At 36.4% G+C, this 26,258-nt stretch overlaps 1 protein-coding gene across 1 annotated transcript in view; it reads left to right on the forward strand.

Moving 5' to 3' along the window:
* Nucleotides 1–26,258, forward strand: part of arhgap10 (Rho GTPase activating protein 10) — a 56,393-nt gene that overhangs the window by 23,588 nt on the left and 6,547 nt on the right. The window contains exons 12-20 of the mRNA XM_032562204.1: nt 209–251; nt 337–405; nt 1,362–1,436; nt 5,494–5,578; nt 7,917–7,975; nt 10,447–10,552; nt 13,077–13,236; nt 16,441–16,582; nt 21,373–21,523. Of these exons, the coding sequence (XP_032418095.1) occupies nt 209–251; nt 337–405; nt 1,362–1,436; nt 5,494–5,578; nt 7,917–7,975; nt 10,447–10,552; nt 13,077–13,236; nt 16,441–16,582; nt 21,373–21,523 (890 nt within the window). The remainder of the gene's footprint in view (nt 1–208; nt 252–336; nt 406–1,361; nt 1,437–5,493; nt 5,579–7,916; nt 7,976–10,446; nt 10,553–13,076; nt 13,237–16,440; nt 16,583–21,372; nt 21,524–26,258) is intronic.

Below are 26,258 nucleotides of genomic sequence, written 5' to 3' on the forward strand. Positions count from 1 at the left end.
TCAAATCAACCACCTCAAGAAACTGAATTTTAATTTTTACTAGCTTTAAGCTATAGTCGTCAAGATTAACAAAGCCGACCACTTAATATGTATCAGTCTGTGTTAAGTGTGTGAATTTATATATAACATATGTCCGCTTTTTGATGGGAATTACTAAAGAAGCATCAGTTATTTTTTGTCTATTAAAGAAAGTGTTTTTCTTTTTCAGATTGGTTGCTATCTTGGAAGAACTCTCTCTAAGGAAAGAGGAAGTAAGTTTCTAGCAGCACAAAGTCTGAAGGCTTTAACAATATACTAAATAAATATTCTTAAACTTTTCTTTTCCCTAACTTGTAGTCGATGCCCAGTTGGATGACGTGGGTTTAAGTTTTTTGAAGAACTCCATCACTGCAATAGAAACGAGAGGTGAGTACAAAATATTTATAATCATTACTTTAGGACAAGGGTGTCAAATTCCTGTCCTAAAGGACTTGTGTCGTGCACTCTTTTCATGTCCAAGTCCTGCTTATTACCAAATTATGAGATCCAGGTATTAACAGACTCATCTAAAAGTTGCAGCATGTCGGCCTTCGAGGACTGGAGTTTGACACCAGTGGTTTAAAGGCTTTCAGTTGGATAAATTTATCCATGGAAATCTGCATTAGTAATCAAGGGCAACAGTACCATTATCCAGCAAATGATTTATCAGAAAACAATTCAACTAACAGCTTATTAAATGCATTTAGATAAATATTATAAATGTTCATATAAATTTTAGTAAGTAATTAGTCCCAAAGTTCCAGAATTAGATAATCTGAAAAGTCAAATAGACCCCAGTATGTGATTGGTCACCTTGTCTTTAACATTTTAAACCCACCAACTTACTTTGATGGACCATTACATTAATCAAACATCTCCTGCATTAAAGTTTCCATTAATTATTTCCACATTTCATTGATTAATTGGTTTTTCTTAAATAATTGTAAGTCAATGATCTTTTTTATGTATTTATTGTATGTATTTGAATCATTTTATGTACCATACTTATTTCCTGAATAAAAACACTTTTGTGATTCATAATTAGTTGTCTGTGGATTGTCTCTCTGATAATTAGTTGTCTATGTAGTGTGTCTGTTTGTACACAAGGGGGCAGACCTTCTCCAACTATTAGAGAACATGAAGTGAGCAGGTGCTGCAGGCAGCTTGCCTTGTGGATGTACAAATTATGTAATTCATCTGTTTGAGATAGTTTTTTCTGATTCAGATTTTGTTTCAGTGAGCTTGTTTAAATCTCCTAATAGTATCATCAAGGATGACAAAAGATTTGTTTTTTAAGCATGTTTCTGCATCTTTTTATTGTTTTTATCCTTGTTACTCAATAGGTATTAATGACCAAGGTCTGTACAGAGTTGGGGGTGTAAGCTCCAAGGTCCAGAAACTACTCTCATTAATGATTGGTGAGTAACGTCAAGCATTTTTCATCACTGTAGTCAACAGATGTATTTTTAAAAGGCTTTTAATGACATCTTAGTTTATTTTCATGGAGTTAATGTGCCAATATAATTGATCTGTCTATTTGAGGTGATTGCAAAAAAAGATAGCAACTGTCTTAGCTTATTTGTACCACTTCTCTAAATTGCAACAAATGTCAGAGTGATTCTTTGCCTTGCTAAGACATGTTACCACCCCCCATCACCTTTCCAAACACCCAGACACGGTCCGTCCAATTGGTATTCTTGAGCTTTTTTGGGTTTTGCTTCATCAACACACCACTAAGCCAGCTTCTCCTGTTCTCGTGGCAGGCTCATTCTGTCAGTTGCCTTTCTCAATCACCCTTATGTCTCTCGCTTGTCTGTATTCCCTTTCAACCAACTCCTTACCTTATCCTCTGTCCTTTCTATTGCTCTCTGTCGGCTCTGTGGTTTCCTGCTGTCTCCAGCAGACACCAGCTCACTTTCAGCTCTGTGTTCAGAATGACAACGAACTCAGGCAGCAGCCAGACTGTCTCAGCTTCCTCTCTCAAACCTTCTAGTCTGCCAACCTGCTGATTCATGCTGTAGACACCATTAACACTTTGCTGCAAAACTTTGAAAAGTTTTACAGCCTGATTATGGTGGAAGTTTTGAGCCTTAGTCTTGGCGTTCCACTGCAGCACAGATTATTGTGAGGGAAAGAAAAATACATGGTGTTTGCCCGTCTTCTCAAGAGATGCGTAAATAAACTTTGTATACATGAAGCAACTCCCATTGAGTGGGTGAAACAAGCTTTAGACCCTGAAGAAAGACTTGAGATTCTTCCACCATACTTCATTTCATCTCTTAGTCATAGATATGGCCACAGTCCAGTCAGCAAGGACACGCTGATTTATGAAAAAATCTTCTCCCGTCCTATTACAGTGCAAACAAAGAAAGCAGCCCCTATTGAATAACAGGCTGTAATATAGCAGGAAGAAAACTGTTAAAGTGAGCTTGAATCTGAGTCTCTGGTTTAGACAGACTGGTAAACAGCAATATTTTACAGCATTTTTCTGTGAAAGCAGCTGAAATACAGGTTTTCTACAATGAACTGAACAATAAAATGGAAAATTTGATTCTTAAATTACAAAAAAGATGGGGTGTATAGATACATCCAGCTAAAGAAATGATAAATGATACATAGAACAAGAACAAGATACATAGTAGTAGTGTTGTTAGAAAAAAGTCTAGGTTTCATTATAATAATAGAATAAGCTCATTGGACATTTTATGAGGTACATCTTGTCTTCAAAATTTATCTAATTCATTACAGCACAGATTTGAGATGTTGGAAATATCTGAAAATTCATTTGAAATTGACATTTTAGAATCAGTTTCTGCAGATTTGTGCAGTGTAATTTGAACTTTGTGAGATGGTGTATTACTCCATGTAATACATGGAGTATTACATGTAATACTATTTTAGCAAATAGTTGCTTTACTATTTTTTAAAGTAGTAAAGCCATCACAATTCTACATTGAAAACATAAACGTCCTTTATTTTTAAAAGGAATGTACTGAAATTCTCTGACCTTGTAAAATCTAAACTTATACACCTATACAAAAAAAAAACATGAGCTTCCACACAATATTAAAAAATGTTTTGTGACAGAGAGAGGGGTTATAATTTAAGAGAAGGAAATTTTAAAACCAATGTGTAAGAACAACCAAATAGTACAGTAGATTGGTAAATATGTTGTATAGGATGGGTGTCTTGAAAGGTTATTGTTTTAGTTAATGTTTGAAATAGTTGAGCATTGTATGACAGGAATGTGTGGTTTAAGTTTAATCTAATGTGGGAATATTTTAAGATGTAGGAGAGCAGCAGAAATTCATAACATGTTTTATCTTCTACCTGCTCTTTTTGAAAAAAGAACTTTTAAAATAGGCAGGCCTATTTGTTTTAATTGTTTCTGTTCTTATTTCTTATTTTTGGTAATAAATACATAAAATCCTACTCACTCCGGTCGTAAAGGAACATGGTTAGCAACAAGACAAAGGTATGCTGTAGCATTCAAACAAAGCTCCATTAATACATAAAAACAGCCAGAGATTTGTCAGATGATAATCTCTTTACCATTACTCCACCATTAAACCTAGAATGCTGCAGTTGCTGCAGATATATTGGCTGTACATTTGTGATGTGACTTTCTCTATCCAGCACAACCAAAGATGCTCTTTTTTCAGATATGGTGACTGGAGATCACTGGATTGCAGTGATCTCATTTTAATGTTTAATAAACCAGTTTGAGGTAATTTGAGCTTTGTGAACTTGACTTTCTTCTAGTGAAATAGAAGATTGGTGCACCAGAGTAGAGTGTGGTGTCGAAGCCATGTTTAGTTATTAAGGGTCTGCCAGGAAAATTTGTCCCACACCATCACACCACCAGCACCCTGAACTGCTGATGCAAGGTGGGAGGGATCCATGCTTTCATGTTGTTTATGCCAAAGTCTGACCCTACCATCTGAATGGCGCAGCTGAAATCAAGACTCAACAGACCCAGCAACATCTTCCCAATCTGTTATTGTCCGATTTTGATTAGCCTGTAGGAATTGTAGCCTTCATTTCCTGTTTGTAGAAGAGTGGGCATGGTCTTTTGCTGCCTTGGTTGAAACAAGAGATTATTTGAGCTGCTGCATCCTTTCTATCACTTCAAACCAGTCTGCCCATTCTCCTCAGGCTCGTGACACCAACAAGCCATTTTAGTTCGCATAACTGCTGCTTACAGGATGGGTTCGCTTGGCTGTGTGAAAAACCGAGTAGACACCATAAACCCCACGCAATGTTCAAAGTTACTACAGTTTAATTTCTTTCCCAATCTGAAGTCTGTTTTGAATGTCAGCAACTCATCTTTACCAGTTCTACATGCCTAAATACATCGAGTTGCTGCTGTTAGATTTTCTACCCAGTTCAGGTTTAATCAGTCCAAGTGTGATGCATTGGATGTAATTGGAAGAGAATTAAAGAGAATAAAATAGTCAGTTATAAGCGTTTTTAGAATTATTCAAAGTTTTCAGCTTTATGTAGGTGGCTGTGGTCCAAATACTGGCCATCCTTTCTATCTAAAGTTGGACCATTTATTTGAAAATTTTATTCAAAAATGTTATTTTTGTTCATTACATATCTTCTTCTTATGGTGTTAAGGGGCTTCATCTCTACAGTGGTTGTTCCCTTTAATTGTTCTCATTATGCTGAAGTCATCACATGGTACTTGTTACTTAACGTGAAATAATAACCAAGATGAATGCTATGGTTTGCTTCTGTACTGTACCTGGCATTGCTGCTCCATCTGTTTTTTGTTTTTGTTTTTTTTTTTTTGAATACCTGGCCTGACTGTAACAGGCAGGTCTATTAGTGCCAGAAGAGTCTGTGCAGACCCCATCAATCCTCAACACAGAGACACACTCGGCTTCAAATATTTATTTCCAGAAGTTGACATTAGACAGGTCATTTTTGTAGAGAGTGCAGCCAGAGAAACCCACAATCCTGCCTGCCTTCCTGCAGTGCATAGATGAAATAAGGAGAAAAAAACACACTACTATCAGGCCAACTTCCACCTGTCAGTGTGACTCAGGCCTCTATGCATGTTTTCTACTCAAAACACTTCACTGACTCATTGCTCTTCCACATCTCCTCTAATTTGTGAGAGCTTTCCTTACGTATGACTACAGCTCAGTGAAACTTCAGCACCACACACCTCTTAAGTCCCTGTGGAGCCAGCGAAGTAGTAAGGGATTAATTAAACTTATAATGAGTATAGAACTAGCCACTCTCTACAAAACTGCAACTTCTTTCTGCATCCACTGGGAATACAGCTGGTCCCCAGAGCTACCAACAATGCTTTTATCCTCAAATGACTAACAACATGTTCACATTTATTTTACTTATTTGAACGTTCTGGGCCGGCCACAAAATAGGCCACAGTAGCTCACGTTGCAGAATACTTTTTTGTACTTTTCGGATAAATAAAAGTAAAGATTTGCTTAATGTTTTGTTTAGATGAGAAGAGTAACGAAATGGACCTATCAGCCAGTGAAGACTGGGATGTCAAGACGATAACAAGTGCACTAAAGCTCTATCTGAGGTAAGATTCAGTCATATGATATACAAATACAGGCTCATATATGCCTAAACGACCCAATTTATGCTTTTTAACATATTCTGAATTTGAAAGTATACCAGGTGATGTTATGCTTGATGGTAAGTGGGATTTTTCATTCCTGTTACCTTTTAGGTTTTACAGGGATTAGCCTGAGTTAAGAGTCTTGTCCTCATTATGTCTCTCTGTGCTACTGTGATGTTGCGCTCATCTAAAGCCTTAATTATAACCTTATTCCTTACATCACGTCGCTCTACTTGAATTTCTTCCTCAGCCTAAAAGTTCATCAGTTTTACTTTTGCCTGCAATTTTCCCATCCTTCAGAAACAGTGAAGCTGGAACAATTATCCCCCATTACGAGAATAAATCAACTCGCTTAAAATCTCCTTTCCCCTCCTTTTTATCTTGCCACAGAAATTAAATAAAACATTTTAAGCAGGTCCAAATGTAAAGAAACAAAGTCCATTTTGTGAGAATTTCTTGAAATTTCATAAAAGGCATAAAATGTACAGTATTCTGATATGTTGGAACCTGTTTGTTGCTTTTTGCCTTAAAGTCATCATATAAGACTAGTAGAACAAATTTAAAATTTTAAGAGACAGCGATTAGCTCAGTAGACAGCAGAAAAGTGGCTCAGTATGGGCACATTTTCCTCCGTTTTAAAGATCACATCTGGTTTACAGGCAAAGAGTTGTTTTTACTGCACATGTAAGTTGTTTAAGCCTTATTTGGACTTCAGGGTGAACTGAACAAGGCCTAATAAATTCTTTCAAGTGAAATTTAGTTGGCACTTTATGCACTGTATCACATGAAAAGAAAGACCTTTGTAACTTGCCGCTCCTTTCTTTAAGGTAGCAGTTACAGTAGCGTCTGCCAAAGCAAGATGAGGTTTAGATAGCAGCGCATGAAGGCGTCACGTTTTAAAAAGCTACATAAATTCTGTAAATAAAAAATATACCACTCTGCTTTTATTTTTTTGCTCATTTTTACCCCTGCATTGTGATTTTAAAGGTATTTTAAAAGCACTATCAGTTTACAATCTTGTAATTTTACCGATATTGTTTATAGACTTCTAAGAATACAAGAAAATCCAGTTTCTGACGTTATCAATCTCTTTTTTAACGCAAGTCATTAGATAAGTTATTGTCACATTGTCCATCCCACAAATTACACACTTCGCCTAGGTTTATACTCAGCATAAATGGTTTACAATTCACAAAGATTCAAAATGTACTTCAACAATCTAAGGCAGTTTTATTTGTTCTTGAAGGATGTAAGAGAAGCAAATCAAAGAGGCCTTGTTGGTCGAGGAAAATTAAAAATAATAAATGAGTTTTCACTCTGAACATCCAGGTGAGGTGTGTAAATGTCTTCTTCTGCTAGTTAATCCATCATTTTTTCTTTTCTAATTTATATTGTAGCCTCAGTTTATGTAGCCAGGTTGGCCATGCAGGCATGTGTGTACAGGTTTGTTCAATTATAGCGAATTTTTGACCGCCCTCCCAGAATAAACCACGTTCTGAAGCTGCAAATTGCTTTTAGAGGAAGTGAAATGAACCTCAGTTTTCCAATCAGTTCTAGACGTTTGGTTGCTGATGATTCCAACCCAAGTATTCTTTCCTACAGTCATATGTTACCATTTTATTAAGTCATATTTTTTCTAAGTTAAATTAAATTGCATTGTATTATCAAATAGTCATTTTTTTAGGGCTGTTCTAACCTACCAATAGTTAACATAATGTTTTATTATATTTATTATTATATTATTTTATAAATGATACTAAAGCCGGCTAAGTAATCTGAAAGTTTAATTAACGTTTATGCTATAATACTACAACTAATAATAATATTAATATTCATAATAATAATGGAAATTCCATCTTTCTCCCTTATGCAGCAGTGCAATGATACTGCTGTTTTCCACTGGTGTATATGCAGAGTATGACTAAGTTTTGTTGATATTGAGAATATGCTAAGAATTCAAACAAATTCCAAAGTGTTTTTAAATACGTATTTTTTTAAAGCTCTAATTAAACCTGTATTGTTGCACCTGCTGGAGTAAAGCAGGCCTGATGCCTCAGTTTTCTCTTTAGCTAAATATTTTTGGCTGTAATCCAGCTGCGCTGTGAATGTACCTTCAGATGAACTTGGTTATATCAACCCGTGTACCTTGTAATTCCATCCCGTGGCTTAGTCACATTAATCACTGCTGTGTGCAGCCACTATAAAACAATGTGCCGGCTATTTCTGTCCCCTCTGCTCATTTCTTCTTTCCTTCTCCACCCCTCCCATCCCTCCTTACCCTCTCACTGTCTTGTTGAAGGAGCCTACCCGAGCCGTTGATGACCTATGAACTTTATAAGGAGTTCATCAACCCAGCAAGTAAGTTTCAGCATACCAATTTCTTCACCCGGTGAAAACTATGTCTCAATAGAACAGCAGATTATGCACTATCTCTCAAAGTGACAAGATCAGGACAGATAATTTTACACATTTAATATGAAATATACAAGGGATCATTGGGTGATTATAAAACCTGTTGTTTCTGTAGCCAAACCCAGAATCGCAGAGGAATTGTGTAGTGTAGTCCAGTCATCCAAGGCTGGCATATCTGATTACAGAGGCTAGAAGTTGATTCACTACAACACAGATGTGAAACAGTTCTCAGAAATTAGTTAGTTATATAACCGTGCTCCTCACAAATTCATGAGACTTACTTTGGTGTCCCCCATGGCTCTATTTTAGGCCCCCAATACTTTTTAATTTGCACATGCTGCCACTTGTTCATCAGGAGGCATTTAATGAGCTTCCACTGCTACACACAAATATCTTTGTATTTCCTAATGATCCCTGGGCAATAAATACAGTTTTTCTTATTTTGTCTTGGATATAAACACCTTGATGGTAGAAAACTGTCTGCAGTTCACCCAGAACAAAGCTCAAGGTTAAATCATTGGACATGAGGCTGAGAGAAATGAAAAATCCCTTTAGAAACTGGGTTCTTTTCAACCCAGCACTTAATTTGATTCCACATATCAAATGTATAATTAACACATGTTAGTTTTTGATTTTGCAAGGTTGTTGTTTTTAATTTCATACCGCACTTTGATTTATGATTAGTATGAAAGGTGCTTTAAAACGAAAAGTTAATAGATTTGATCCAAATATTGGTTGAGTGATTCATAGGAAAGCTACATGTTCGTATATTTCTGTTTATTTATCCAATAAACATTTGAGTTTGAAAAAGAAATGCAGTCACTACTGCTTTCTGAACAGCTGAATATTGAACTCCCCTCATTTTTTGTAAACTGATTCCAAATTGTTAAACCAGGTTGTAATTTGGAATAGAATGTGTTTCTAATGCATTCTTGAATCAAAATAAAAGCTGTTATCAGCTTACTGATTTTTAATTTAACACTATTATTTCTGACCACAACTGAATGCCATGTTTAATGAAAACAGGTTTTGAAATTATTTATCTGTATTATCACAAAAACATCATCATTTTAACAGGGTTTTGTATACTTTTGAGATGCACTGTATACATCATGTCAGTATTGAATGCAGTGAAGTAAAAAGAAATTATAATTGAATTTAAATGACATCATAGTTTGTCTTTATAATTTTTCTCTTTCTAATCCATCAACCTTTTACTGTAGCAGCCATTTCCTTTGAAATGAAAACTTGACACCGGTTACCGGCCCATGCTTACTTGAAGCTACCTGTGCTTTAGCCTGCTAGCGGCAAACTCTACACCTCGGAAAGTCGCTCTTGTGCCTTTTTATAAATAAGATATGCATATGAATTTATTTCTTTGATTTTATTCTATTTTTTAGATATTTTATATTGTCATATTTGACTTCAGAAGTTTTACTTTATCAATCTAATTGCCCTGAAAATTAAAATTATTCATATTTTTCTATAACTTTTGTTAACAAAATCTGCATACCTTTTACAACTTTTATAAATAAAGATGATAAGCTAATGGAGGTTTTAGATCGTAGTTGTCCAGTAACCTTCAGCTGTGAAAACTGTAGTTTTTCTCCCACCCACACAGCATAATTTTGCATGAATTGCCTTCAAATCGAGCCAAACTTGAGTCTTATTACAACAAGTGCTGTAATTGGATCAGGTTGATGTTTTTATCAGGCACTCGCAATGCCCTCATAACGAGGGGAGGAAAAATGGATTAGCAATGAATTATTTATTTATTTTTCTTATTTTTTTGATGGATGACAGCATCCATAAGAAGCTTTTTTTTTCCCCACATGTTTAAATCCTTGTCGTTCCCATAGTAATGATATTTAGTGTGTCTGTGTGCGCTGCAGCGTGGGTGTTCAGATGCTCACATGTGAGGAAATGTTTAAGACATGATCTTGGAGGTTTTTATGCAACCTTTTTTTAACACGATAGCGACAGCAGCGTAGAGCCGTCTCCCTCCTGCCAGCGATTTGGACTCTGCTGCCAAATTCAGAGAAGGTTCAACTCATTGCACCTCTTTGCTTGAACAGGAAGGCTTCTTCTTGTAATCTGTAATCTTTCACACTAAGGGTGATCACTCCTAATACAGTGTTCTGAAAAGTCTGCTTCAATTTTAAGTTAGATGAATAAAAATAAACATACTTTTTTTTTTAAGTGGTAAAACTTGCATTTTCTTCACTCTGATTTATCTTCTTCAACTTCAGCTCAAAATCTGTTTGTGTACAGCTCAGATAAACTGAGTATTCAGCATTGAATCACCTGTTTGAAGTGTAATATTTGATCTGAACAGCTCTGGCTCTTTGCCACTTTAAAAATCCTTGTAGTTTAAAATGAGTGCATGGCTGTTTTTTTTCTTCCTGCGTTTTGAATAGAGGGCGGCAGTCCCGAGTCTCGCATCCAAGCCATCCACCACTTGGTCCACAAACTACCGGAGAGGAACCGACAAGTCCTCGGGCTTCTCATGAAGCATCTGGCCAAGTGAGTGGTCATAGTTCACCCAATCTCCGCCTCCTCTCTCTCAGTTCTCTCTCATCTCTTCATGTCTGTCTCCTCGTTCTCACTCCACATGCTTTTTCTCTCCATCTCCCTCACTCCCACTCTCTTCACTCCCCCTTCCCTGCTGTCACTCCATCTCTTCCATGTCTGCTCACTGCTTGCTAACAAATTTGACTTTTTTTGCCTTTTCTTGGGCAATTTTCATGCAAGTTGCTTAAGGGGGATAATTAAATCAGCTTATTGTACCTGTTTACCATGCCCATTTGTTGCCTCAGAAGAACAATAGTCAAAGTGGAGCTTTTATTTATTTATTTTTTTAATCAAAGATCATTATTTTCACCCCTGGCTGGCCCTCTATTATGAATCACTTATTTAGCATTTAGATAAAAGGAAAAGATTTAGGAAATGTTTGCCAACGTTACAAGGTTTTACCTCAGCAAGCTTTTTATAAACTAAATATGAGCAAATTGAAGATAAGTAAATAATCCCTCTTCCCTGAGGCAGTAGAAATCTGGTGAGTCTCATTTCATTGAAACCCGCTGTAGAATCAGGCTCTAGTTTAGAAAAAAAAATAAGGCAGCGCTATTGAAATTGAATTTGGATTATCCAGCGTGAAATTCTCCAGACTGGAGACTTGAATATTTTTCTAAAGTTGGCGTATGTGCATGTCCTGCAGGGGAAGGAAGCAAAGCCAGAATTTCACACTCGTATCTGAAATGGTTGCAGAGATGTTATAAATGTGAGTGTCACCAATGTTTTTGTCTTCAAAGCCACTCTTTGAAGCTATTTAAACTGTCTCTCTTCAACTGTGACACGCATCATCTTGTTTCGAGTGTGAAATCTCTTCACCGGTCTAGATAACTTGAATTTAAGGTTTATTTCCACTCCTATGACCATCTTGAAGTCCTAGTTTTGAACTGGATGTTCAAAGTATCTGTATTACTTGAGCTTTTCCACATTTTTTCATTTTACAACCACAAACTTTCATGAGTTTAGTAGGATTTTTGTGCAACAGACCAACACAAAGTAGTGTAGTGCTGCTTGATTTTGTATTCATCTATCTTCTCTCTATCTGTAAAAAGAAAATCCAATGCAAACTATTTCCATTGGTGATCAAACAGCATAGAGACTAGCTGAAAATATTCACTTCTGGAATCTCTCAAATAGACAAGTTGAAGTCAAATACTCAACAAATCTGGCCTTAAGAAGAGCAATAAAAGCAAAATAATTGCTAAACACAAGTCAAATAATTGCTTCTGCAGTTTGCCACAAGACATGTAGTGTAAAGAGCAGACGTGTGAAACAATGTTCTCTGGTCAGGTGAGACCATCCTTTAACATTTGGTAAACTTGGAAAATAGCATATACCAAATCACCCTGAATACGTCATTCCCACAGTCAAATATGGTGGTGACAGCATTATTGTATGGGATTCTGTTCTGAAATAAGGTTGGAAATAGAGGTAAGAATTAATATAAAGATGGACCGAACTAAATACTGTAAATCCTGAAAGATATTTTCAAACTATCCAAATTTCATAGAGAATCTGTGACAAAACTGGAAATTTGTTGGTGTCTTTTGGATCACCGTTAGTTGCAGTTCCCTGCATCTACTCTTCCTGGGGTCCACACTTTCAACTTAAACAACTAAAATATATGGCATACATAGCAGAAACATATTCAAAACAAAAAAAAACTTCAAAAATAAAAAAAATTCAAAATAGAGGCCATAGATCAAGACAAATGAATTATACTATTTTGAAAAAATTCTACAAAAGAACATTGACTTCAATATGTTAAGCAACCCATATATGGAAAAAACATACACAAGTATATGATACAATATAAGATTAAGAAGGAGTAGTTAGTAGTTTTTCTTGTAAATACCTTTTTGAAGCAGTTTTTTTTTTCTTTTGCATCTCCAATATGTGTTCAGTTATGTGTTACATGTGAACATAACACTTCAAAGAATTTGTATGAATTTTTGGAAGTATAAATCTACCTTCTCTATATTCAAACTGAATCTGAGGTATTTTACAGAGAAGAATTGGCAAAATATTGGTTGGTTGAATAAAAACAAAAAAAAATGTATATTACACTTTTCAGATTTTTATTTGTAAAACAGATATTGTTTTCTTGCATGCATCATTGTTTTTGTATGCCACATAAAGTCCTCTCAAAAATGACTGAAGTTTGTAATTGTAACGGGATCAAACTTAAAATAGGCAAAAGATATGACTTCATTAAAGCTGACCAGGGGTGTAGTCCTATCATTAGTAGAGTAGACATTTACACTTTTTATTTTTATAAATAAAACTCAGCCTCATGGTGCAGTTTGAATACATAACTGAGCAAAGTTGGATAATTTATTTCCTAATCTAATGATGTTGCTATTTGGTAGCAATTTGTTTCAATACACAAATTCTTCTTCTGCAGAGTTCTGTCTCTTATTTATGTGGCATAAAGTTGAATTGGGTTGTTGAGTTAAGTATCTTTCTTTTCCCTCAGCGTTGCAGCTCACAGCAAACAGAATCTGATGACAGTCGCCAACCTGGGCGTGGTGTTTGGTCCCACGCTAATGAGGCCGCAGGAGGAGACCGTCGCTGCCATCATGGATCTCAAGTTCCAAAACATTGTTGTAGAAATCCTCATTGAACACCATGAAAAGGTAGCACAGATTTATCATTTACTTAGAGCAGTTTTCACTTACAATAGCACCTTTTCTATGGGATGTAACTTAAAACTTTGGTTTTGATCCTTTTCTGATTTGAAAGGTTACCTCACAAATGCAGTGATGTGAAAACGTGTTTCCCCCTTTCTCATTTCCTAATTTTTTGCATGTTTGTGACACTTAAATGTTTCAGAACATTAAACCAATTTAAATATTAGTAATAGACAGCACAAGTGTTTTTAAATGAAGGTGTTTATTATTAAAGGAGAAGGAAATTAGAAACCTGTATGGCCCTGGATGAAAAGTGATTATCCCCTCAACCTAATAACTGGTTTAGCCACCCTTGGCAGCATCAGCTGCAGCCAAGTATTTGTGATAATTCCTGACTCGCCACCAGGTAGGGCTGTGTGTCTGACTCAGATGGTTTCATGCCCGAATCAGGCTGAGTGACGTAAAGTCATACCATTTTAAACATCTAGGAGAATTCACCTTCTTAGGCACCGCTCAGCCTAAAGAGGCCAGTACTGAGATGGTTTTAGGCAAATAATGCAAAACTAAACAAATTTACACAAAACTGTAAAAATTTGCACAGAAACATAAAGATAGTACCAAAGTAACCAATTTAGGCAGTTTTTCAGTTTGGGGATTAATTACACTTTAAACATCTCCATTCCTGACCCTTAGAGGGCGCTCTACCCTGTTCTCGAGGTCTTGACTTTCTCATCTGATCTCTCACTGACACTAAATATAGATAATTTGAAGTCTTCCTCCCCATTACCAGATTCTACATTGAAGAGTGTTATTGTTACCCATGACCCAGTAGTGCTAAAGGCAGGGTCTGTTCACTGATCAGATTTGTTTTTTATTCTGACTCTGCTGTCACCACTCAGGGCCAATCAAACTGACATGCTGCCTATTCCAGTCACCAGCCTGCTTCTTGATGCATCTCTTGTGGGAATGTTAGAATGGAAGAAACCGATTCTTTGGGTAGATGTTCTTTAGTAACATCATTAGGGTAAGGTCAAGGCTGTCTATAATAAATAAATACATTGATTGTAATTTGTATGCTACAAGGGCGCACGACAAATTGTCAGAATTGTGGCTGGGCAGTAAAAGATATAATACTTATTAATCTTACTGACATAAAAAAGTATTTTTTTCTGTTTTTGGATAAACAGACAATAAAACAATTGGGTCTTCATTTATTTCTAAGTGAGCAAACTTACAAAATCAGCAGGAGATCAAATAACTGCAGCCCCCACTGTACGAAGCTACTGTGAGACTTTGATTCATTCTGGCAGTGCAAAATTGTCTTCATAATTGTTTTTCAACTTGGCTCAAAGCTATTTTTACTGAAGGCAATGTGTCCTGTGAAACTCAAGATGAACAAAAAAATGCGGAAATATCAGGTGACAAACAGAAAGCTGCATGAGGCGGCTATGTTTACCACCTTTGGTGACATATAATTACTTGATACTGAAGGATAATGAAGGTGCAAGCAAAGCAAAAATATGTTTGGAAGTCTTGTTTTATTTTTATCATTTTAAGTTATTGCTGGTGACAAAGAAAAATTACTTATTTGATCAGAAACCCAGATTATACGTGACTTTCCTCTCTCCTTTTGGCTGCAACAAAATCTTTCTGTTTTGAACAAATGTTCAGGAAATGAACATGAATTATGTCAAATTTTGTACATTTTGTCTGATTCTGTGCAAATAATAAGTGATATAAATATGCTTCAGGCACAGCAGTAAGAAAGGTACCAATTGAAGTTCCTAAACTTGCAAAACTTTTCAATCTGGCCATTAGGGGGAGCTCCAAGTGCTTAATCTTGGCTGCTACACCTGGTGTTCCAATAGTTTGATTAATGATCAGATAATTGTGTATATTTTCTGTATTTCTGAAATTCTCAGTCTTTCTGAATGCAATACTAAAAAATATATATAGTTGTGACCCCCAAGAAAGCCATTAATCTGTTATTCCTCAAAAGGAGATGATTTTGCGTCAAAGCAGGAAAGGTTCTGAGATTAGGTTTCTAATCTGTTAGGAGGAGCACTTCTTCCTTCACAGAATCAGATGAGAACCTGAGCTTTTAAAAGTTTTTTCTTCCTCCCCCTGCCTCTTGGTTCATTAAATTGAAGATATGCGTTGTGTATAATATTTTTACCCAAGCTCACAAATCCAAAATTGTTTGCGAGCCCCACAGAAGGCAGCTGAAAACCAGCAGGGTATATAAATGTGCTAAAGCATCAGCAGCCCTGTGTACGTATACAGCTCCACTCTGAATCTACCCAGTGTCCCCGACGCCGGCCTGGTGATAAAAGATGTAGTGTTAGAATGCAGCAAGAGCATTTTGGAAAGTACAGCATGTTAGAGCAGAGGAAAAGCTGAGCAGACAGACAGACAGGCATTAACTTTCCTCACAGCTGAATCCCACTCCAGACTGTTGATACCCCCAGATACCAACACTAGACTCTGTTTTACATTCACCTCCATCTGCAGAGCGAAGCAGCAGAAACTCTCAGCCATATCAGATTTCTCACTTCTTTTTTTTTTCCTATCTGCCTCTTTTCTACAAACTTTCTCTCTCATGCCTTCCCCTCCTCTGCGTCTCTCTCGTTCACACTCCGTCTCACTTTCTCCGCCACTTTCTCTCTCCTCCCTTCCCTCTGCACCTCCTTCTCCCCCCTCGTCTGTGATCCTTTCCGAGGCTCTGCTGAGACTTCCTCTCCTCTGTAGCCCTATTCTCTTTCAACTCCACATCTAAAGTTTATATGTAAACATGGTCCAGTGTAAACAGCCTGCACCACTTGGCCAACCTTTCTCAAGTAAAAAAGTGTGTTTATTTTATTTCTCGCTCTTTCAGAGAGTGGGTCAATTTCTCTGAGGGGAAAAGTCACCTTAACTTAGACGCAGATTTTTGAATAAGGTGTGATTTATGGTCTGTGTGGAGCTGCTCTTGTTTTCTCCTTTTTTTTAGGGAGAAATAAAATCTTCTTAAGAGCAGTATATATTTTTTTTGTCCAGTCAGTGTGCTGTGCAACTTTTTCTGAGAGCTGTAAATACTTTTTCCCCCATCTATCACAACAGAAAGACTGAGTTTTCAAACTTGTGAGGTCAGTTGAGGATGTGCTGCTGCTAATAGAGTCTCTGTGCGATGCATGTTGTTTGGTTAGATACTTACTCACTTGTGCATTGCAGATCTTCACAGATTCTCCAGAATTAAGCCCTCTATCACCTACTGGCCCAGTGTTATCTGCTCCCACAAGGCAGTCCAAGAAAGTGAGTCGACAGAATCGTCCCTTAGCCGTCTACAATCCACAAGTCCTTGACATTCAGAATGGTAAGAGATTTCTGAGGTTCTGTCTGTATCTTTTCACATTTCCTGGTTTGTTGGAGAGGTCATGAAGGGTCACTGCAAACATCACATCATATTTATCCAATTGCACACAGTAAAATAAATAGCAAACATAAAGATGTATGCTTGTGGAATACACCAAGAATTTGTAACATTATGACAGCTTACATTGGTAGTGGCTGTAGCATAAACTGATTAATCAATTGTTTTTGGTTTTTAAAGATCTAATTTTTTTAAAATCTGGATTTTTTTCCCCCCACCAATGCTCTTCTTGAGTTTCTATAGTTCAGATGGATGACAGCACATCCAAAGCCGCCATCTTGTTTGACAACCGCATTTTACAGCTTCTATTTATTTTGATTTTGAATTCACTTCAACGCTACGACAAAGCATAACTGCTAAGTTTTGTTCGTTTGCCATGTTTTACATAAATAAAGTCAACTGACAGAGTTGAAATAATATGAGAATAAAGTGTTAATATTACCAGAATAAAGTCGTAATATTAGGAAAATGAAGTAGTAAATTTATAATAACGCAGACTCAAAAAATTACTTGTCCAAGCTTTTCTGCTTATAATTTTAAGACCTTCTTCTGGTAACATTGTGTCTTTATTGTGCTAATATTATGACTACATTCTTGTAACTAAATAAAAATTACAGTAGCCTGTCCCAAAAATGTACAAATGTTGTAAAACTCACAGATGGAATGACAGAAATAAAAGCTACTAGTTGAAAGTATTTTCTGAGAACAAAAAAAAAAACGTTTAAAATCATAAATCAGACTTGGGAGGAAATAAATTGGAGATTTTATTTTTAAGCTATATTGCCTTGCTCTAATGTAAAGGAAACAACTTTAATCATTTCGTTATTGTGGCACCTGTCAGTTGATGGAATATGTTATGCAACATGTTCATCAGCGATGTATTAAAAACAAGAAAAAATCTGGCTGCTGGATGAATGTCTGAAAAGCTTTATTTTAATGTTGTAAATTTATGTATTTAATCATGTAATTCTTTTTCTTGCAAATTTGCAACTTTTTTGACATCAGAGAATATCCAAGTTTTTTTTGTAAATTCTTGAAATGAATCTCAAAATTAAAATTTTCTTGGCACAAGTCTTCTACTTTACCAATTATTTTTTAATGTACAATGGCCTTATTTTTCAATCGCATTACGATCATGGCAGTAGAAAAATAATTTAAAAAAATAAAATAATTTACTAAAAGACAGCGTTTATTTGAGCTAGCAGCTAGCTGCGTTTCCCTTTCACTTCCTGTAAGCCTTAAAGTCACTCATTCAGAACATTACACAGTGCCTACTACAAATAAGATACTAGTTACACATGACACACTAAACTCTGCCACCTCCTGTCTGTAATACCGTGTAGACATAATTGCATTTGTGGCCTTTACGTGCCCTTATGTACTAATGTTTTCCCCTCAAGTTTATTGAAACAGGACACTATAAGAAGCTCCCACGGGGGGTTGCATCAGGAAAGCAGATCAACCGACCTGCTGACCCAAAATCTAGCTTCTGCAATTTCTGATCCAGGGTCAGTCGAATCCCTCTCCCCCTTGTCTGCAACACCAAAGGAGTCTAAATCTGCTTACCAGATTGCCTCTGTTTGTCTTCTTTGCACCAGCTTTAGTGTGGCTTATTTTAATATCAGGAGATGGAAGGTGTAATCCTTTTTTTAACCTTTGTGTTTTTTTATGTGGGTCCAACTTAATGAGGTCCAAATCAAATTTAAGGGTATTGAAAGGCTGAAGAGCGATGCATACAGATGGCTTTTTTTTTTTTTAAATCAACCTGCAACTATGTTGGTGGGGAGAGAACACACAGAGTGTGTAGAAGTGTATTTAGTTCACTGTTTGTGTCAGAAAGCCTTACAGTAGATAATGAATTTTGGAACAGCTAAGGCAAATATTTTATGTTGCAGTAGGTTATCAAACTGCATATTGTGTCTAAAAATCTGGTGAAATTTGTGCCACATGTTTTCCAGTGAGTGAAACTGTTTTGAATTATCAAAATGGAAACAAATTTGAAATGTTATCAAGTTTTATATTCACAAGAAAACAAAATCAAATCATGCTACAATAAATAAATGAGTAAATTATATCTCTTTTGACCAGATTAGACTGTTTAGTTATTTCTAACATTTTTACTGGCTGTTACATTACATAGAGGTGCAATAATTTTGAAAACCACTAAAAAGTTCAAGAAGTGAGACTCATGTTCTATGCAAAGTGACATGTTTTATGTGGGAGCTAATACTACTTACATCTAACACAAAACAAAATATTATGTTTCTCAGGAACTGAAAATATTACAAAAAAACCATTAAAATTAGATTTTTAAAATATATTTTATAAATAAAAAGTTGAGTGGAAGGTGAAAGGTTTGAAGGTTCTCTTCATGAGGCCTGGAATGTTGCTGGAGTCGATTCTTTAAGATTCAACATTCACAGACTTTATGGACTACAACTCCTGAAAAAGACACATCATCAAGAGTCTTTTCTGCGCTTTGCAGAAAAAAGCCTGAACCTCAGTGGACCTAAGTTTTCTTTTCAAATAGTATAGTAATAAATTTTCCATTGTATTTTAAGATCAAAGTCTCGAAAGTTTGGTGGGAGAGTGGAGAGTCACAGAATCAAAGTTGCTTGAGTTATGGTGAGCGTTTTCCACTGTAAGTGATTGTGCACATCTTCACACTTCCTTCTGCTGAAGAGTTTTATTGAAATGTTAATTTAATTTTTCCAGCAGCACCATTTGACTGCCAAAAGTACCAATACCTGCTTTATTGACCATGATATCACTCTGCTTGACTAGCCAGCAAACTGCTCCAATCTAAACCCCAAAGAGAATCTACTGGCTGCTGTTCAGAGCAGAGGTTTGCAGCTTTTACACTCCACAGAGCCTTTTTTACCTTCACGTCAGCTAAATGAAGCTCATTTAGATTCACAAAGTACATGACCTGTCCAAAAAAGAAATATTTGATGATTTACTTGATGATATTTACTTTAGGAAAATAGGTTTCATTTTTAAAGAACCACCATTTATTTCTGTTCTTTGGTTTTAAAATGAAATGAAAAACATTTGCAAAACGGGGATGAACACATTTTCTTCAGTAGGATGTTGATATTTGTTGAGAATGTTACAAATGCAAATAGTTTTTCACTCAATGGCAACAAAGACCAAGTGTTAAATGCATAAACTGGACATTAAATTGGATCCCCACCTATTTGCTCTTTAGTATATTTTCCAAATAATGCATGGAAAACTCGTCCATTTGCAATTTTTTGTGGAACATCTCTAAAATATTGAAAAGAAAGATATTTTAGCATTGGATGCTAACATGCTGAGATGCAGTGCTGCTTGAAACACTGTTGGCTGCCATTTGCAAAGCAGCTAACCCAGGAGCAGCATTCCATGAAGGGAATACCGCTTCTGCGATAGCGTTTCTACTGTGCATATTAATGCTAGATATTTTTAGCTTTTGAATTATTAAAATAGGTCTAGTCGTTTTTAGAAGGGGGCTCAATTATTTGTGGATTTTAGCTATTCATGGTCTCTATCCCCTGGAAATACCTGGAGACCGCTGAGAATGGACAGACGGAACAGAAGCCAACTTTCCCATATTATAAATGCTTTTAAGTTAGTGTTACTAAAAAAAATTACATTCTCTCAGATTCCATTTTCATTAGCTGAACTAATAATAAACTAAACCAAAATAAACCTGTATTGGTGTGTAGTGTAATAACATTTTTGAATTGACTTACTTAAGTAAATGAACTGTTTTACATTCTAATTTCAGAGGCACCCATTACATCAATATTAGAAAGACCTTTTACACTGATTTATCCATTTATTCAAATCAGGAATGCTCGATTGACACATCATGAATTTCACCCATCCCATTTGTTTCAGAGCGACTCCATCATCTCCATAGGCCTTCCACAATAACAAATTTTACTGGGCAAGAAATTGTCCCGAAATTATTGCAAATAAATAAATAATATTGTTGCGTTGAGACCATTTATTTTCAAATGATATATTGATAATGGCATAATAATGCAATTTTGTTCTCTGGGAGACCAATAGACATTACTTTTATAAAGAACACCTCACAATGCACCTGGAAGATGCTTTAAATATCCAAAATAAAACACAACCAGAAATAAAAATGACAGACCACCGAAACCATAAATGAAGCACAACATCAAGTCTCTCTAAACAAAATTGCCTGTCAAAAAATGTTCATCATAACTTAATAAGTTCTCTTTTTCTAAGAGTTCATTTAACTTGTGACTCTAAATGAGTTTTATTTAGTTGATTTATTATGTGATTAACTGAACGATTAATTGCAACAGGCTTAACTATAACATTGCTCCACATAGTTGGAGTATACTTCTATTGTTTACGTGTTGAAAAAGAAGTTTGTTTGTACTTAAATGTTTTTTTAATAAATAAAGTGGATAGAAGAAGTTGGTTCTCCCAGGTGTCTCTGAGGTTCCTGCCTTTGACTGCATCACCAGGAACACAGTGAACTTTGTTATCTCGCTTGTTTTGACAAAGGTTTGGTTTCTAAAGACCCCTGATGATACACTGTTCCCTTTGTGTTGATTAATTATTCAGCTGCTTTATCAAACAAGCTTTCATCACTGAGCTGTATGGGCTAAGTCTATGTGGAATACAAACAATAAAAACATGTTATTAACAAACTTGTTGATTAGATGGAGATTATTTGTTCTTATTGTCTGTTTTTGTGTTTTCGGCAGCGGGAGACGGTTCCGTCTTGACAGCAGATGAAACCTCGATGGGCAGCAACGAGTCCGTGTCGTCCCAGTCGTCGTCGGCCTCCACCTCAGAGCTGGAGAAGGCAGACCACCCAACGCTCACCACCAGCCTCAGCTCAGGCAGCAACTCTCGGTAGGGGCTTCTCTTTACTTTAACGCAATTTCTGTGGCACATTTTTCTGTTGTTTTTTTGTTTTATTTTACTGTCTATTGGGTTTTATCCTGTTTTATTCTGTGTGTTTTTATATATTTTATCACTGTAAAGTACTTTTAAGTTGTCATTATTTTGTATGCAGTATTTTTAAAAGTGTGCTGTAAATAAAGTTTAGCATTTAACATAACCATGTAAATGGTGGCGGTGAAATAAAACTTCAAAAAACTGATTAACAGAACTCAGCAATGCATCTAAAGAAATATATTTTGCCGTTTTTCAACGGTGGCTTCATACAATACAAATTGTATTATTTTGTATGAGCAATTAAAAATAACTACGGTTTCTAATACTAATTAAAAAATTATTCATAGCATTAAGGTGGTCTGCCTTACTAGTATGAATTACTCTGCAATCAGCGGGCATAGAAAACTGATGAATGCTATTTAAGCACATAAGCAAAACTGTGTGCTCATAAATTATTTAAATACTGTTTTTTTGTTACCAAACATCACAAGGAGTCGGAGATGGAGACTAAACACCGCCAGTTATAGCCTTCCATCAGCTAATAAAAATGTTTATTTTATTTTTTACCTCTACAGCTGCAATAACATCTGTATTTCATGAAATTGTCTCAGATCACCTTTTAATGTTGGTTTTGAGTTTATTTTGCATGTAAGATTATCCTGTGAAACAAAAAGTGTAATTAGTTTTATCTTAAAAACAAAAAGCAGTTTATGTAGTTTACGGCTAAGACCATTTACCGTGCCTCATGTTGTACTTGAGGATTGGCCATGTTTGGGGAAGAATAAACACAAAGATGCACATTTAGAGTACAAACATTTCATAGCTTTGCTTAAACTTTTAAGAACTTACAGTGAGAAACAGAGGCTGTCTAGAGCAGAAAATATCATAACATCATGCCAAATGTGCTAACTTTGAACACTTTATGCACAGGTGGGTGAGGTCTCTGCTTGGCCCACTTCTACTACAAGGCTAGAAATATTTTTGGTTCACTGATCAAAGATTTCAATGAAACATGAGAACAGGACTGTTTACCAAACTGTTGGGTTTCTTGCAGTTGAAACAACCTTAACAGACTGAAACAAATTTTTTCTGGTTAGAAATTGATTTTTGCCTTTAACTTATAGCAGAATAAAACCTCTTACTTGGTTCAGATTTATTCTGCTGACCAATTTTTTTTTTCTTCTTTTTCTCATTCCTTTACTTTCCAAGTTTTCTCTAAAATTCAGACAACTTTTTTCAGGCTAAGAAATTTTTTCTCAGACATCTGACAGAAGACAAGTTTTATTTCTTTACCAAGGTAAATTTTCTTTCTTTGATTTTTTTTTCATGTTTTCATAGTCCTTGTTGGTAAACGTACTTCACTCCAGTTGCAGTCAATTGTGTTTTCATAAAAGTCACAGAAAGTTTGTTGTCCTGCTTCATAAAGTTTCATTTTGCTTTGAGGATTGTAAACTAATGACAAGCTGAGCAAAGCAGAGCAGGTCACATTACACATATGCAGCAGTACAGTGTCCATTTTACTGTTACTGTCATTGTTGATGCAAAAATGATTGTTGGGCAGCAAAATAAGGCAATATATAGTTTTACAAGCTGTATAATTTTTGAAGCAGATGTTTCATAAAACTAGCTGGGCAAAGAGCAGGAATGTGATTCGCAAGGACTTAGCAGAGAAAATCAGATCGAAGCATCAACAGAGATCTGGATTAAATTTGCGTTGAAATTGTGATACAGATTATTTGAAAATGTAGAGATCAAGAACCTGATCAGTTATCTTGGATACAATCAGGCTGAAGAAAAAGAAAATTGCCATAGTTATACACAAGTTAGCATTGATTAATGGTAACCTGTCATATTCTGATTCACCCAAGTGTCATGGCTTAGCTTACATCTCTGTAGCTTTTCCATTCTATCCTCAGTCCCTCCAAGTCCTTGGTTCCTCTTGTTGTTTCCAGGCCAGAACTTGCCTTGAATGCTGATATAAGAGATGAATTATTGGGTTATGCTGCAGATGTTAGACTCTCTGCTGTGTCATGTCTACAGACTCACCTTGAAATAGACTTCCTCTCATTCATAGTCCATTCTCCCTCTGCTGGAAAAGAAAAAAAAAAGAAAACTACTCCACCTTCTGACTTGACAGGACCGAGTGATTTCTCTACTCTGTGACCTCTGTGTGGGGCATGTCTTTGGAGTTGCAGGAATAAATGGACAAGACTATATATTTCTTATGTAACCTACATTTTATTTTTCTGTGCGTGTTTTTTATGCTTTCCCACATATGTGGCATCACGTCGGAGGACGGAAGGAGCGAGCGGGAGGAGGTCGTAAATCTCAGGCCTTATTTGTTTGGAAGACAGGTGGCCGTGCGTTGGCCGTGTAAATTGTATTGACATTGGAGAGATATTCATCTTGTTTACCCTTATAGCCGCAGCCCCTGTCCCTTTATGAAGACTTGCGCCATATGTCACAGGGTGTCGCCCTGGCTTTGCTCACTCATAAATCTGAGCATGTGAGAGGGTGAGACCTGTTAGCACAGCACCTCCCTGGCGTTGGACCCAGGGATTCAGCGTGCAAAGCGAGCAGGGATTGCAGTTGCTAGATTACTTCCATGCAGTTTCAGAAATGTGATATGTGTAGTCTCCTATTCCCAGAGGCTCATCTGGGCAACAATTTCTTTTTGTTAGTTTTTTTGTTGTTGTTGGTTTTCTGCAAAATCTGCCTGGTCCTACACAGGAGGCTTCCTCATTCACGATATCTTACTGTAACTTTTTTTGTGCTCTTGCTTCATTTATCTTCTCTGGCATTTTCAATGACTCGCCTCATTTCTCTTCTTCTCCTCAAATTCAGTCACAGCTTTTCTCTGCTGCCCCAAGTCCTCACAATTTGGATATTCAGCCATTTTTTTTTTCCGTTTTTCCTCTGGACTGTCTATCCTGCCTTTAGATCTCCAGGCGTTTTGCAGGCACACAGCTGTGGATCATAAGATTGTAGAACTGAGCTGATTTCCTGCCCACCCAACTGGCAGTAGTTTTGATCCTGGTTTCTACTACAGACAGATATGAATCCCACCACTGCCCTTCTTCATTTGTGAAGGCAGTCGATAGTCCCGCTCATCCCCACGTTAGCTACATGCAGGATCGACAAGGCTCTGACGCTTCACGCTGGAATTCTTGCAGTAATGAGAAGCCAGCAGTTTGCTTGTCTGCAATCCCTCCTGCTTCTGAATAGTTTGTTGGAATGATGGCAAAGAAATTGCCATCATCTTAATCTTATTAATACCATAACAAATATTCTCGAAAAGGTTTGCAATTTCTACAATTTTGGTCTCTCCCAGATGCAGGAATGTGGGTAAGAACAAATATAAGAACCAGTTTTATTTGTTTACTGTCTAACGTCACACAGTTTGGTAGACTCTGTTCGATTGGGGACCAATCAACTGGTTCAGTTCAATTTCACACTGCACTGTCAAACTAACTTAACCCTTCGAAAAATTTGTTCCCCCTCTCGACTGTGGTGGCGCTGCACCAAGAACCATTGAAGAGAATTACACAAAAACCTCTGAAGAAGACATGATAGAAACTTCCTTAATCACAAAACGTAATTAAAAATGGAGTGGTGTCAGATATTAGTGTTTGTAAGATGTCTCTTCTGTCATTTGTAAAAGACCACATGCCATTTCTCCCACTGGCATGTTTGTTTTGGTTGTATTCATCCAGAATGCCTTGAACTGTAGTACACTGCCTGCTTTTGGAGCGGTCTTACATACGCATTCGAACTGCGCCAGAGTTCACTTCAACCGAACCGATATCTAGGTTTTTGGGCGGACCACAGTTTGCTTTACTTTTTTGGTCCTCATCAGAGTTTAGTCTTTCACATTTCCCCAAACGAACCGGACTTTCTAGACAGACAAACTGGAGTTTGATTAAAGTGAACTAAACAGGACTGGTGTGAATGCACCCTAAGATCTTCTCTTATTTTCTAATGAGTCCCTCGAGATGCTGACCGCAGAAAGCTCAGTTTAAGGGTTTATAAATAACCAGCAAGCCACGTAATCCTCGCAAAGAGTCAGAACCAAGTATGATCACCCACAATAAATCTTTTTGGTTGCATTTTACACTTCTAGTATTTGTGCAAAGTTCTTACAAGTTTTTCTACTGTTTGTAGAATCTCACAGCATAGGTTGGTTTTACATTATCATTTAAAAAATGTAATCATTAAGTCAAAAGGTAAATCTAAGGTTTACATTTACAGCGAATGCTTGTTTAAATTAGAGAATTATCAATTATGAAAGAGTAAAATAAAAGTATTTACTCTGGGAAACTGTCACAAAAACTTCCATTGATTATTTTGGTATTGCCTTAAAAGTCTAGCAAGGACATTTTGAAATCTTGAGAAAAGCATTTGAAGTAGGATGAGCGATCAAACCTGGAATGTTGATGTGCTTTAGTTACAAATGGTCTTTTTTTAAATCTTGGTCTTTGCCTGTGTTTTCAGTTTTATTTCTTGTCTGTTTAATCACATTTACTAAATAATCTCTGCTTTGTTTGTCATGGGTGAAATCATCAAAAAGCAATCTAAAGCTTGATGCTATTTCTGTGGGAGAGACAATTTCCTTTGCCTGGCTTTCGCTGTAATTGTGAAGACAATTTTGACTGAAGTCAATTTACCTCTCATAGATTTTAGGACTTTCCAG

The sequence above is a fragment of the Xiphophorus hellerii genome, chromosome 5 (assembly GCF_003331165.1).
Source record: "Xiphophorus hellerii strain 12219 chromosome 5, Xiphophorus_hellerii-4.1, whole genome shotgun sequence".
In the NCBI taxonomy this organism is placed as follows: domain Eukaryota; kingdom Metazoa; phylum Chordata; class Actinopteri; order Cyprinodontiformes; family Poeciliidae; genus Xiphophorus; species Xiphophorus hellerii.